The 15813-nt window shown below is 43.7% G+C and overlaps 2 protein-coding genes across 2 annotated transcripts in view; one reads left to right on the top strand and one right to left on the bottom strand.

The window, feature by feature from the left end:
- The first annotated feature begins 4462 nt into the window (after positions 1–4462).
- On the top strand, positions 4463–6969 carry rasl11b (RAS-like, family 11, member B). Its single transcript, XM_079506863.1, has 3 exons — positions 4463–4789; positions 5058–5191; positions 5772–6969. The coding sequence occupies exons 1-3, from the start codon at positions 4678–4680 to the stop codon at positions 6273–6275; spliced, it is 750 nt and encodes a 249-aa protein (XP_079362989.1). The 5' UTR covers positions 4463–4677; the 3' UTR covers positions 6276–6969.
- A 2348-nt stretch (positions 6970–9317) lies between these two features.
- The window catches only part of scfd2 (sec1 family domain containing 2), a 191636-nt gene continuing 185140 nt past the window's right edge, over positions 9318–15813 (bottom strand). Inside the window, exons 8-9 of the mRNA XM_079506818.1 lie at positions 14568–14687; positions 9318–10638 (exon numbers count right to left, since the gene is read on the bottom strand). Coding sequence (XP_079362944.1) covers positions 10546–10638; positions 14568–14687 — 213 coding nt within the window. The 3' untranslated portion in view covers positions 9318–10545. The remainder of the gene's footprint in view (positions 10639–14567; positions 14688–15813) is intronic.

Here is a 15813-nt window from a genome sequence, read left to right as displayed (position 1 = left end):
GACGTCACATTGTAGGCTCTACAGCGCCGAACCGACTTTTATTCGGCTCTAAAATAGGAGTATGAATCGGCCCTAAGTTTTACGTGTCACAAAGCAGATCTACAATCTCACAAAGTGTCAAATTGCCACACACTGAAAATAGGACTGCGACACGTTATCGTTATCGTTTATGTTTGATGTGCGACACTGCTACACAACAAAGTATAACTCAAACAGATTTAGGGCTGAGAGTGGTACAAAAGGTAAGAATGGCATTTATAAAATTCCAGCCATCGTATAATTTTCATGTCCTCACAAGTGTAGTAACACGTGTGTGTGATTGTGTGTGTGTGTGTATGTGTGTGTGCGCAGCTGCGCACGCACGTGTCTGGAGGCACACGCCTCGCCTAGCAGCTAGTGATGTCCGACGTCTGCAGCTGAATCCTAGGCATTAATTTCATATTTCAGCACGGCCTTCAGTCATCAGGGTTCTTATCAAAGATACATACCACACCATAATCACACCACTGCCTGCCAAAAAAACCTCTGTAGGCAGACACATGAACACAGATGAAAGATGGGCGGGGGAGGCAGACAGGGGGAGATGATTTTGGGGTAGGAAGAGGAGTGTAGCAAATAAAACGTGGGCCACACAGCAGTGGAGGCAGCTTCAGTGAGAGAAATTCAGTCAAGGCACATGGGATAACCCCCCTCCACACACACACACACACAGGCGCGCGTGCACGCACACACACACACACACACACACACACACACACACACACACACACACACACACACACACACACACACACACACACACACACACACACACACACACACACACACACACACACACACACACACACACACACACACACACACAGGCAGCATGCACTTGTGTTACAGATTGCCGTTCTAATACCTGATGCTTTTCGCACTTATGACTTGGCGTTTATTGTAGGCCTATATTATATAAGCTGCAGGGATCCCTCCAACATTCTAGGCCGGGGGTGCGTGGCATGAAAAGGCTAATGGTGGTGCTTTGGTTTTATTTTAAATATATTAACATTATGCCAATATATGGCAAGTATATGCAGAATATAGCCTATGCTGCATACATATGCCATATTCAGGTTCATATATGGGCATATATGTGCATAGGAAATATATGTCTCTATATAGCTTATGCAGTTTTTATTTCCATGTGGGGGGGTGCGTGTGCATCAGCTAGGGCGAGAGGTAACAGGGGGTGCGTCAGCTAGGGCGAGAGGTAACAGGGGGTGCGTCAGCTGGGGCGAGAGGTAACAGGGGGTGCGTCAGCTAGGGCGAGAGGTAACAGGGGGTGCGTCAGCTAGGGCGAGAGGTAACAGGGGGTGCGTCAGCTAGGGCGAGAGGTAACAGGGGGTGCGTCAGCTAGGGCGAGAGGTAACAGGGGGTGCGTCAGCTGGGGCGAGAGGTAACAGGGGGTGCGTCAGCTGGGGCGAGAGGTAACAGGGGGTGCGTCAGCTAGGGCGAGAGGTAACAGGGGGTGCGTCAGCTGGGGCGAGAGGTAACAGGGGGTGCGTCAGCTGGGGCGAGAGGTAACAGGGGGTGCACAGCCCAAAAAGTTTGAGAACCACTGGTATAGAGCACTGATTCCCGACTTAATTTCAAGGACCCCCAGTTTTTGATAGGCATTAAGGCCACAGACCCACATTTAATATGATATATTTTAAAGCTGTGGGACCTGTTGGGATAAAGTAGACCTTTTAAGCAGTTACCATTACTTATAAGAGTGTGCACCCTAGCTGTGCTCAAGCAAGGTCACAGAGAGACAGAAATATTTCTATATAGTGTCTGAATCACATGACCATTCATTTTGGGATGACTCATAAGTATCCCGGGCAATCATTAAAATATGCCAGATCTTATGATTCCATGACTTATGTTTACAGCCTGTTTATTGGACTATCTGATAACTCTCGCACGATAACGACGCATCAGACCCTTTTAGTGTTTATTACTCTGAGAGTGTAACATGGAACCAAATGGATCACTTCACACCATTGTAGAGAAACAGTGTAGTAGCCTACTGAGTAGGCGGTGGTGTGCATTGTAAAGCCCAGGCCAGGTCATTCAGCAAATTCAAGTGTGTGTTCATATTTAAAACACCTCGTTCTGTTTCTCTGCTCAGAATAAGCAAAGGGGTGGAGGCCAGGTTGCTAATGAATGACCTGAGTGTTCACATTCATAATGTGAGCATTAGCATGGGGTCTTGTGGGGTAGTGCGTGTGGGGGGGCTTGTATATATTAGTACACCATGAGTGGGGCATTAACCCCCTACCGGTGTGGAAGATGCCCAGCACCGGGGCATGCCTGAGCATGCTCCCCCTGTTGTAGGCTGGGGTAGCAACTGGCCACATCATCCACTGACTGTCACTGGAGGGGACATTATGTAGCCCACACAGATTCATTTTAGCATAGCAGCGGTGGAAAGTAACTAAGTACATTTACAAACTGTACAATTTTGAGGAAATTGTACTTTACTTGAGTATTTAATAGTTTTACTTCTACTCCACTATAGGCCTACATCTCAGATCCAAATATTGTAATTTTAATCCAATACATTTATTTGATAGCTTTAGCTAGTTATTTTGTAGATTTTTTTGAATTATTATTACAAATAAAAAACATACATAACATGAAGCACTTGTTTTATAGGCTACATTTGAAAACTTGAAATGAGACATTCTGTATAATCAGTAGGCCTACCTTCTACTTGTATTTTACGTTTTTTGATAACAATATACTTTTGTACATTTACTCAAATACATTTTGAATTCCAGACTTTTACTTGTAACAGTACCCCGGTATTGCTACACTGCAGTATTGATACTTTTACTCAAGTACAAAATATGAGTACTTTTTCCACCACTGAGCATATGACAATTTTTAATTACTTTTACAGTATGTTTTTAATCTCTTCCATGATGCACACAAAAAACCAGCAGCCTCAGACAGCCTCAAACTCACACAGACTCCAGGCTATACATACACAGCTGTTTGGACAAAAGATTACACATTTAGCACACTACTGCATTGGACACCCACTTCTTAATTAACACTCACGCATGACTGAAGTCAAATGTGACAGAAGTAGCATGTGCTTAAATTCATATTAGAAAATTTCAGATGTAAAAAAATGGATGGTCATGGAAGGGGAACCTTCTGAAAGCTTCATGGGCAAAGATAATCAACTTCAAAATCTCAAACAATAGGTCATTTTGAGTCATGCGAGTGTTAAATGTGCAGACAGATGTTTGATTCATCATAGAAATATTGCACGAATCAGAGCCTATTTGTCACTGGACGATGCAAAAACGCTAATCCACGCCTTTGTTTTTTCTCGGCTTGATTACTGCAATGCACTTTTTTCTGGATTGCCTAAGAAATCAACTGACAGATTACAACTTGTCCAAAATGCAGCAGCCAGAGTCTTAACTAGAACTAAGATGAGAGAACATATTACTCCAGTCTTGGCCTCATTGCACTGGCTTCCGGTTGTTTTTAGGATTGATTTTAAAATTCTTTTACTTGTTTATAAAGCTCTCAATGGTCTCGCACCTTCCTACCTACATGACTGCCTGCCGAAATATGTCCCAAACCGCCCCCTAAGGTCTTCCACTGCTGGCCTGCTCGCTTTGCCTAAAAAAATGGCAACTAAAAAATACGGGGAAGCAGCTTTTTGCTTCTACGGGCCGACGGCGTGGAACAAACTCCCACTGTACCTTCGACAGGCAGCCTCTGTAGACATTTTTAAAGCTCAGCTCAAGACCCACTTTTACACCCTTGCTTTTAATTGATTTATCTGTCTTTTAAAAAAAATGTTATTCATGTCCTCACTGTATTGTTTATGCCCTGCTTTTATTTTATTTTTTGTGTAAAGCACTTTGAGCTGCATTTCATGTCATGAAAGGTGCTATACAAATAAAGTTTTATTATTATTATTATTATTATTATAGATTTTCAATCTCCTTTATGTAAAATGTATTATATGATCTCACTGCTTAAACGTAACTGAGGGACTGCATCATGAACTCATGTCGAAAATTGACAGCTGGTCGATTTATATAAGGCTTGCCTTATATAAATATAATATATAAAAGGCTTTTCTCATTATTTATTATATAATCTGCATGTCTTCAGTGCACACACACACTAAAACCCTCTAAAGCAGGATTTATAGGTCTAGTTTTCTTTCTTTAGAAAGCGTGTTTATGTGTCAGCTCTCATAGCAGGATCAGTAGTAGAAAACACCTGTTGCTGGTGCAGTGCACTGTGGTACTTACATGGTAGGCTTTTCACAGCTTGCACACGGTACACGTGCAGGGCTGTGGGGGTGGGCGGGCAGTGGGGGTGGGCTTGCAGTCCAGCCAGCTGACTACCAACCAATGAGACGGCCTCAGTGCTGCGGCTGTATAAAAGAGCCAGCCTGCTGCAGAGACTCTACACTCTACATTACAACAGCTGTCTGCTAACTCAACGCGGACCTGAGCACACTCTGTGGATTTCTTACATACAATACAGGAGAAATAACTTGGCTTGTATTTGAAGAAGCGAAGGTGTCCTCGGCTGGAACTTTGCTTGTCATCAAAGAAACTCTACGTTGCTTTTATTTTTACGGAAATATATCACCAAAACCATCAAAAGGGAAATATGCGTCTGACACAGAACATGTCGACCATCTCGGAGTCCGCGACACCGGACTACCCGTTCAACCGGACCATTAAGATCACTGTGATCGGAGGCAGCGGCGTTGGGAAAACAGGTAAAAATTGTAACATGTTGAAATGAAGCTCTTTTCTCTTACCGTTTCAGTGAAAAGCCGTGTGTAGTCTAGTGGTCTTTCCACCACGCAGAACCTAATTTGCTCAAATGGAGACAAAATATTGGGCTACTATTATAGCTACTATTACATTATTACTATTATAGCCTATCAATACTAGTTACGGGTTTTATAGTCGCACAATGTAGATTTCTTCGTCAAATATGTATCCATATGAATTTGTTCTAACCTCACCTTTTCTTTCTTCCAGCGCTGGTAGTCCGATTCCTCACCAAACGCTTCATTGGGGATTATGAGAGAAATGCCGGAAACCTCTATTCAAGAGAAGTGCAAGTAGATGGAGAACAAGTGGCGTTACAAGTGCAAGACACACCTGGTGTTGAGGTAAGAACCGATACAAGTTTAATATGTCCGTCCGTCCAATATACAATATAGCCAAACGCATTGTAAGCCAGAATGAAGGTCATTTTGAGTGAGTGTTTATGTACAGTCAAATACAACAATGCTGATACATTATAAGTAAAATTGTTCCAATTTAAAAAGCTGTATTTAAGCTGTCGCACAAGTAACAACTACTGGCCATATAGTAGCTGGTAAGATGCCCACAGTGGCTGTGAAGCCGCTCCAAGCTTTGCTTGGGCAGCGGTCCAAAGACCCGAGATTTTTTTCTCCCTCTGTTACAGTGTAGTCGTTCAGTCTGTCTCATTTCCCATTTTGGAGTAATGGATGTCTGGATGTTACTTAGGGGCCATACCAGGGTAAATGATACCCCATCATCCAGACTTCTCTCTCTCACACACCTCACTGCCCTTGTTCACTCAACACTGGCCCAGTAACTCTAGAGTTCATGTCTGCATTCCCACCATCCTTTAAGGAAAACCAGGAAAGCACCCGTGTCATTTAGCATCTGTGAAATGAGTATTTTCTGTTTCTAACACAAACCTCCCTCTTTGCCCCTCCCCAGATGACAGACAACACGGTCAACCTCCCTGACCACGTGGCGTGCTCCGTGCAGTGGGCGGACGCCGTAGTGCTGGTGTACTCTGTGACGGACCGCCCCAGCTTCCAGCTGATGGAGCAGCTCCACCGGCTGGTGACTCGTGCCACCGCCACAGGCGCGGCAGCGCCCCCTATCATCGTCCTGGCCAACAAGGCCGACCTGCTGCACCTGCGGCGCGTGGACCCCCAGCAGGGGCCCGTGCTGGCCGAGACCCTGGGCTGCTCCTTCTACGAGGTGTCAGCCAGCGAGGACTATGACCAGGTGTACGGGGCCTTCCACAGGCTGTGCTGCCAGCTGGCCAAGCAGCAGCCCGCCGCCGTGCCGCTGCCCTCCCAGGGCCCAGCCGCGCCTCCAGAGAAAAGGCGCTCACCGCTCATCCCGAGGCCCAAGTCGCCCAACATGCAGGACCTGAAGAGGCGCTTCAAGCAGGCTCTCTCCGCAAAGGTCCGGAATGTCACTTCGGTGTGAGCGTCCAGCACGGTAGTGCCGCCCGGCGCAACGAATGAAAATAAAGCTTGAGAAAAGTTTAAAGAGAGGGCAGAGATGACTCTCCATTTCGTGGGTCTTCTTCCACTGGAGGCGATGACTTCCGCATGTGGACACAGACTCTGTCCTGTCCTCGCCGCTGGCAGAAAATGTCGACTGCAGCGGTTGTGAGGCGTTGGCTTGTCCCTGTGGGGACAGACGCAGACAGGCTTGTCCCTGTGGGGACAGACGCAGACAGGCACGGCTTGTTGCGCTGCACAGACTGCAAAACACAAAGTGGTGGGGTGAAAAGAAAACCAACTATTGTTGGCAGAATCGGGAGCAGTGGCTTTGAAGGACACCGCATTTTATTTTTAGCTGGTGCCTATTGTGGCAGACTGGATGGTTTAGTTCAGACAGACATCTGCATGGCAACATTTCAGATGCTGATATTTTCTGACGGACTCGCACTTCTGTGCAACAGCCTAGTTCAGTTTCTTTGTCTGTTCTGTAGTGTGCATTCTTGTGCAGCAGCCATCATCATGTATGGTTCTGTGAAGTGTTGGATGGGATTGGGGTTTCCTAGCACGGGGAAACGGGTTCTAGCGTGTGGCAGTGTATTACTGATGCACTTTAATGGGGAAAAATGTGGCCTGCTGTTAATTTATTTGTTAATAAAAAAGTTGAATTCCACAAAGTCTTTGGTGTTTTTAATGTGAACTAGTTTTGCTTGACACACACACACACAGGTTTCTTCTATGGATGGATTGGATTCTGATTGAAATGAACACTCTTAAGATCAAAACTAAACTTTGTCATATTAGTTAACACACACACATATATATATATATATATATATATATATATATTTCTACTCTATTCCACTATGTGGACATGCATGGTACGTGCAGTATCGCTCTATCACAGGTCTGGGCAGGTGGTTGTCCAATGTCCTCCTGGGCAAACATCAATTCAATGGTGACAGATGCTCACTGAATGCATTCATAGACTGCTCGTCGACCATCATATCCCCGGTTCACACGTTCTGCCTCCTGTTAATAAATGGGTGCATATTGGCATCTTGTACAGGAAAATCTGTCAATCAGTATTAATCAATTCGGAATAAAACATCAATAAATAAAGGTGGTCCATATAAGGGAGACAAAACAAACGTGGTGAACTCTGCTAAAAGGTTAATTAGTAATAATTGGACTAAATGTAGATGGTTCCAAGAGTTGTCTGCTCTCAGAAGAAGGGGAGCTGATTTCTGTCTTGCTAGGGAACATTCTGAGAACTGTTTGACTCCCAGTAGACAATAACATCCAATAATACCGTACTAAGAAAGCTGGTATGTGTTCCATTGGCTCTGGTCTAGCAGAGACAGACAGGCATGTTTATTTACTGTTCCTAACTGAGTTGAACTTCATTATTGAATCCTGAAATGCCTGTTCTGAACTGTGGGGCCACGAAACCAAAGACTGTTCACTACGCCAGTCAACTCTCTTTTCATTACTCTTGTACTCTGCCTCTCACTCTCTCACATGGTTGAACAGAGTTAGATAAACAAACATTGAGAGAGACTGGTCTTCACAGTACATTGAAGTTGTCTTGTCTGGGTTAAAATGTACAGTTTTCCCACTAGCACATTAGTGGGGGCTGCAAAAAGTGTCTTAGCAATTATCGACTTCAATTACATTGTTTAATATTCAAGAACCCCTTTTTTGAAAAAAATCTAAAATATTGACTAAATTGATGTACTACTAAAGCCATATTTTATACTTACACATGAATTTAAATAGATTAAATCGATGCACCGCTACAGAGTATAGCATGCAATACCTGTGCTGTGTCATGCCAATCTGATTCCTGAGCAGACCTGTGCTGGCTGCCTTGGCCCTGCTTGTGACCAGAGCTGGCTCAAAGGTGTCACGGTGGAGATTTAAGCAGTGGTGAAAAATGTACCCACATTAAAAGTATCAATACTGCAATCATGTAGAAATACTGTGGTACAAGTAAAAGTGAGGAATTAAAATTGACTTGAGTAAAAGTATTGGTAGGTGTAAAAGTACCAAAAGTAGAAAGTTTAAGTACACATTATGCACAAGTTTTCAAATTAATACAAATCTCACAATGTGTCACGATGCGACACATTGTGAGCTTGTAGATTGTCTATTTTCAAATGGCCGAAATGTATACAGAGCTGAAGTGGTTAATATAACATTTGGATCTGAGATGTAGTGAAGTAGAAGTAAAAGTACCTCAAATTTGTACTTAAGTACCAACTATGTGTTTAGGAATTTGTCTCAGTATGCTTAAAGACATCATCCCTAACCATCCCTATGGGGCGAACATTTGGTGAAAATAGCGCTGATCTACAAGCTTGTAGACTACTTATTTTTGGGGGAAATATTTGGTGTAGAGGGAAAAAAGAGGTGGACTGCCGCCTAATAAAGACCCTTGGGGGACTGTGGTCAATGAAGTACATAGGATTTAAGTGGTTAAGACGGAACAAGAATGAAAATTATAGCTACAAGCAGCAATGGGAGGTTTCAAGCTTGCCATACAATGAAAATGATTTAGCCTCAGAGAACAACAATTTAGTTTATTTCCTAAATGTAGTTTACAATTAAATGGTTTCCGGATGATTACTGACTGCCATGTAGAATGTTGAATGGAGTTTTGTTTTTACCAACTGATTTATCAAAACAAGTGCTATCCATAGGGAATATCACCACCATTACATTTTGGCCAGTTCAAACATGGGGTGAGCTCAACAATCCGATTGTCCAATCACGAGTTCTAATCTAAAATGTCACAGGCCATGGACGCTGGGAATAACTAACCAAATTGTGTAATAAATGGCCCAATAGCATACATAACCATTTTCAGGAGATTCACTCAATCCAATTATGATGAGATATGTTTTGGCATCCGAGGCACTCCTTATGGGAATAGGCTGTACTGGTGTACTGCTTGTGCACACATGACATTTCTACAAAGTCTCAGATCAATCAAGCACAAAAAGTTATTTACTTTTAGGCAAAACCTTAATTCAAACGTATTAACTAAGTACAACTGTAATGTATGTGCAAAGTCTAATAACTGGTCCAATCTTTAGCTATCGATAGTATGAACAAAGCCACATACTGTAAATCAGAATCAGAATCCTTTATTTGCCATTACTGTAAACATGTTAGGAATTTGTTTTATTAGTAAATTAGAATGTGGTGTTCAGTGGCAAAGCCACACTATACACAACAACAAACATCCAGCAGCGGTTGGAATTACCTATAAGAGATTCCCCGAAAATGTGTACTTTATTCACCTGCATAGATACAACTTTCACTGGAAATTGGACTTGTTCGAATCGGCTTCATTTGCATTCGTGCATGTGCTCATGTTTGGGAGTGAAACACACATTTGTGGCGTGTTCCTGTGCTATGGATACACGGTTGGGAGAACGTGCTCTGATCGAGGGGTCGCCAACAGCATGACACGCCACACGTTGTGTAGTGAACTCATCCGGCACATACAGTATATAAGTAAAGAACTGATGAGAGAGAGAGAGAGAGAGAGAGAGAGAGAGAGAGAGAGAGAGAGAGAGAGAGAGAGAGAGAGAGAGAATCCTATTGCACGGGGCTTGGAGGTGGTTGACAACAGCTTTAGCAGCAGATGATGTGAGGCCGAGGCGGCGTGTTAATGTACTTTGCCCTTGGCTTGGCTCTTAGGTGACACATGGTGACTAGGTGTGAATGTCCCCTAACAGAACGTGTACATCCTCTCTCTGTCGTGCGCTCCCATGTGAGGGATCACTAGCACGTAGGTCAGCAGAGGAAAAAAACCTAACAACTCACTGACACATTTCTGATAGAGAATAAGAAAATAAATACATAATTGACTTTTTCTTGTGTAGATGTTTGGCTGACAATTCACTTTATTTCTTTATTTTATGAAAACATTAGTTATGTTATGGGGGACACTTTGTTGGAAATATATACCATTTACCATGAAAACTGTGATTCAGGGGTTAAGGGAAAAGTAATTAAGACCCGTTCAATAAAAACAAACTCGGCACCCACAGTGGAATGTTTTGAAATCGAAAAGCGTAAACCACATTTCTGGAAAACGTTCCCTCGGCTCCAAGATACAATACAGGCTGAAACGAACATCTCATTACAACCCGCAACATGCTCCCACACATCCAGAATACATGCATTGCAAGAGTGTGTGCAAATAAGTGCACGTAAGCTTGTGCGGGTGGCATGTGTGGCATTCAGATGCCGATGTCTGGTACGAGTCTCTGGGTGGCAAACAGGAGCTGGGGGATGTCTGTAGGCCTCAGGAGCCGAGTGGACAGAACCAGCACCTGGAACACAGCAGACAAGGCCTCAGTTAGCTCACATGGATTTTGGGGAGGTCCCCAGATGATAGTAAAGTGTAAAATAAACATTACTGCATCAAATGTTATCAACAAACTATATTACAAAAACTGATGTGTGAAAAAAATAAAAATAAATTGGTGACATTGGTGTTTCACTAAAAACTCGGCTTCCCATCATGCACCTGTAACCCAACATGCCTTGCACTACATGGACGAGCGTGTCACGTGATCGGGCGTAGCCAATCGTTTGGCATTTCTCTGCCCTTTTTTCTCTGAATCTAGGCTGCATACGCGGTGATTGAACAGAACGCGGACATCCTGGGCTTATTTCTGAATATATGCTGCATCGCGGTTACAATATTAACGCTTCTGAAGAGAAATAAACTTTAGTAGACGGACGGACTTAGTAATGACGGGTTGTAAACGCAGAGGTGAAGTGAGTGACATCAGAGCAGAGGCAGAGCACACGAGTAAATGGCACTTCCACATACGTCATGGTCTATGACTTGGCCACCCGATTGTGAACACAAAATTCTGAACAGAACAGGCTGAAAACGCAGAGGTGAAGTGAGTGAGGTCAGAGCACAGGCAGAGCACAGGAGTAAATGGCACTTCCGCAGTCATGGTCTATGACTTGGCCACCTGATTGTGAACACAGGCAGATTCCCTCAAATATATACTGTAGATGCAGCGAGTGTGACTCACAGTCTGCTGTGGGAAGTAAACACCCAGGATGTCATAGGTGAAGATCCGCTATAACACGCCTGCTGTTGCACCAGGCTGGCTAATACTGCCTGATATGACTGCAGTTGAATGAGAGCTACAGTACAGTACCAATGTTGTGTAGTGAACGGCTTGTTGGGGGTGCGATCGTTGTAGAGCTAAATGGAAATGTGAAAAAAAAGAAAGTTGGCACTGGATGGTAAATGTAGGTATTTAATCTGGCAGTGAATGAGATAATAAAAAAAAAATTATAAAAAAATATGGGGGCACGGTGGCACAGTCCGTAGTGCTGTCGCTTCACAGCTAGAAGGTCCTGGGTTCGATTCCCGCTGGGGAAGCTGTGGGCACTGGGGGCGTGTTCTCTCCTCCGTGTCATCAGTGCCCATACCGAGGCGGGGTTGGCGAAAGGGCCTTTCTGTGTGGAGTTTGCATGTTCTCCCCTTGTCCCCTTGGGTAGGTACCCTCACAAAAAACATGCAGTAATCCTGGTCTCTAAACTACCTCTCCCTGGCCAGCCGGGGCGCCTGATGGAGGGGAAAGGAACTGTTCGGAATACTGTAGGCTTGATGTTTAGCTGGCATTACAATTATAGCATAATACAATTTTCAAAATTTGCTCAGTTCTGCACTGTATTCAATTTATTTTATTTATTTATTTATTTGACAGGGACAATGCTCATTAATCAACATTTCAGTTTTCACTTCCATGTAAATGTGCCAGAGTTAGCCATAAGCTAATTTACATCTGTAGTCCCTGAGCAGGCTCTTAAAATGGTAGTAAAACTAAACATACGATGACACATACAGTACAATACAATGCAATACAATACAGATAAAAGAAAGACTGTATAGTGTGCCAGCACACAACACCATGCGTTGATGCCATGTGTGCATATGTGCCAGCACCCAACACTATGTCCATACAAAAACACAATACAATACAGATAAAAGAAAGACAGAGTGTGTAGTGTGCCAGCACACAACACCATGCGTTGATGCCATGTGTGCATATGTGCCAGCACCCAACACTGTCCGTACAAAAACACAATACAATACAGATAAAAGAAAGACAGAGTGTGTAGTGTGCCAGCACACAACACCATGCGTTGATGCCATGTGTGCATATGTGCCAGCACCCAACACTGTCCGTACAAAAACACAATACAATACAGATAAAAGAAAGACAGAGTGTGTAGTGTGCCAGCACACAACACCATGCGTTGATGCCATGTGTGCCAGCACCCAACACTATGTCCAAACAAAAACACAATACAATACTGTACAATACAGGAACAGATCAACATGGTACAGGGGACAGAACAACTGCAAAGTGAAGTGAAAAATGACACCGGTGATGAATACTAAATAGTGCTGATAGTTACTCATGATTACAGATTTGATTTGTTTTTAACCACCTCTTTAAATTTGAAGGTCAAATAGTTGGAGGTCTCTCATACTTCTGATGGGAGGCTCTAACAGAGAAGACTGTTTTACCAAACACACTACGTCTGATTGGCACTTCACAGTCTCCTCTGGTAGTTGCCCTTGTTGCTCTGTCACCACTGTCCCTTCGATCTATGTACTGTTTCAGTGTTGGAGGTGCAAGTCCATTTAAGATTTTTAAAATGAGACAATCATCTGCAAAATGTTTGAAGCTGTCAAAAGTAAATAATACTTTACTATTTATCCTGTAGTATGTTTTTACATACTACATTTGCAAGGTGCTCTGGATAATAGGAGTCTTCTAAAAGCCTAAATTGTAAATCCAAGTTTCAGACAACCTGCGTCCAATCCGTTTTACAAAAAAAGAGTGAAAACCTCTGCTCTGTGACCAGCAGCTCCATGGGTCACACACACACAAGCACAAAACCCAAATATACTTGTGCGTTGAGGTCAGGGCGTGTGTGTGTGTGTGTGTGTGTTTGCATGGGCAGTTAATTATACAGCCCTCTCTCTTTCTTGTGCATTTCTGATTACAGATGGCAAGCTTTGAACCCAGCCAAGTCTTTCATTCTCCCTAGCCTCAATCTCTCCGTGTCTTTTATTAACACAACAGATTATACAGTTCTCTCTTTCTCGCACACACGCACGCACACACGCACGCACGCACGCACGCACGCACACACACACACACACACACGCACACACGCACACACGCACGCACGCACGCACGCACGCACGCACGCACGCACGCACGCACGCACGCATGTGTTTGCATGAGACGCTAAACACAGTCGCAGCATCATATGTATGTATAATTACTGTGAATGTGCATTAATCAGAGGATAAGCTCACCCGTCAGTAAACACAGCTGTGTAACTGCTACCATCTTGATCTCGTTTACTGTGGCAAATGAGTTTCTCTATAATGGGATTTGATTCATATATGTACTAGTGGTTCTCAAACGTTCCAAGGACCATCATAACTCTCGACACTGTACAAATGGACCCGTAAGGCTCTCGGTGCTTAGTCAGTCTCATACAGTTGGCCACTGAGCAGCTCCACTGGAGCAGTTTGGGGGTTCAGTGCCTTGCTCAAGGGCACTTTAGCTGTGTTGGGGAGGGGTAAGTAAACCTTTCCGTCACAAATATAAATAAATGCACATATGATAATGGGTCATACTGATCTCTTTATTTATGATTCAGCAACCCAATTGGCTTTCATTTCTAATCAAAAACCTTTTCTTCTGAGAGCAAAGAAAAGGTAACAATAGGGACATTTTGGCGGGGGATTTAACAAATGGAACCAAATGGACCGGCAAGAGCCCATTTGTTATAGACACATAACGGTCAATTGGTTCCATTTACCCTCTCTGAGTGACAGACCCCTAAGGGTCCACCTGTTTCCTAGTTATCCATCATAGCTGGAGATCAGACCAGCTGGAACCCCCCAAGGGTCCGGGGATCAGGGACTTAAACTACAGTGGATGGGATTCGTATGTTAAACTCAAATTATACAGCATCGCACAACGGTGTTGCTTGCCGAACAAAGAACATATCTTCACGACGCATTGTTACAGACTACAGTAGCTTGAAATCTGTTGTTGCAGCAAGAAAATAAATTTGACATAACTCACAAGAAAAGAAAGAAACATCATGGGGTCAAACATTCAGTTGTGTTGAGTGTCAGACTTTGATTGATTGATTAGTTAATTAATGCATTGATTGATTTGTGATGTATACAATCACTCACCTGGGTCCCTGGTTTGTGGGTGGAAACAATCTCTTTGATCATTCGCAGTTCCGAAGGTGTGACTCCGCCCACCAGGAAGAGGAAGAGCAAGGGGTGGTCACTGGGGTGTGGTCGGCTCACCTGAAGGGAAGATGGAGCGTTGTGAATGTGGACATAGGACATATTGGAACTCTCAGCTAGCTAAAAACACCACACATGATAAAATAAACAAAATAAACCAAAATAAACACTCATCGCGCAGCTGTGATTTTCAAAAACGCAGCGTGCCCACTGACTAAAGTCACTGTTCACACGAAGTGTGGTTTAAATTCATCTCTGATAAAAAAACATCCACAAAGTAGCTTTACTTCACCTTTGTCTTTGCTCGTCTTTAGTATTCACATATTCTATGAATCATGCATACCAGATGGCCGTGCGTGGCATGCCCCCCACACCCACCCGCCTCCCTGTTCCTCTGGCCCCCGCACCCACATCCGAGGTGGACAGTCTGGTGACACTGATGCGAGGTTACTCCAGCACCGTCCGTACTGTACCAGTGACCTTGTAAGTTCAGCTCTCTGACAGTGACTCACAGTGTACTTCCCATATCTGCCAAGTATTTATTTAAAAACACCCGGAAAGGAAGCCATGGGATTTATTTCTGTATGATGCAGAAACCAAGCATGAAGAAGCAGGAGAGGGAGTCGGTCAGCCCACATCTGGGACCCGGGAGACGGCCTCAAAGGAGAAGATCTACCACATCGTCAATGGACCCTGCTGAACGCCTACGCAGTGCACTGGGGTAGGCGCAGGTCATCTATGAAGAAGTGAGGCTTGGCAGACAGACAGTGCATCATGGGAGTGCGGGGAGCTGGAGCAGACTTCTGAACACAAATTACCACCTGTCCCCTGTATAGACCACCTCCGGAGGCCGGCCTCTTTGATGTGGGACCAGAGACGAGGGCATGGCTACACAACACTAAGCTGGACATGATGAGAGAAAAATAATGTGTTGGATATGTAATGCAACACAATGCAATTTCTGTTGCCGTTATTTATTTTGTCAAAGTTATAATGTCATTGGTCTTAACATAGGTTAAAAAACTGATTTGACAAGTCCAGATGAAAATCTTTATAAAAAATATATACATTTCTTAATTACATGACCAATGGCAATGGAAATATTAGCCAGAGAAGCAGTACATTTCAAGGTGGGTTTATCAAACTATTTATTAAAAACATAGTGAGATATGGTAATGATTTCAAA

Source organism: Electrona antarctica, assembly GCF_951216825.1.
Source record: "Electrona antarctica genome assembly, chromosome: 7".
Classification (NCBI taxonomy): domain Eukaryota; kingdom Metazoa; phylum Chordata; class Actinopteri; order Myctophiformes; family Myctophidae; genus Electrona; species Electrona antarctica.
Note: the sequence above shows the minus strand (reverse complement) of the source record. Positions and strands in the feature narration are given on the sequence as shown.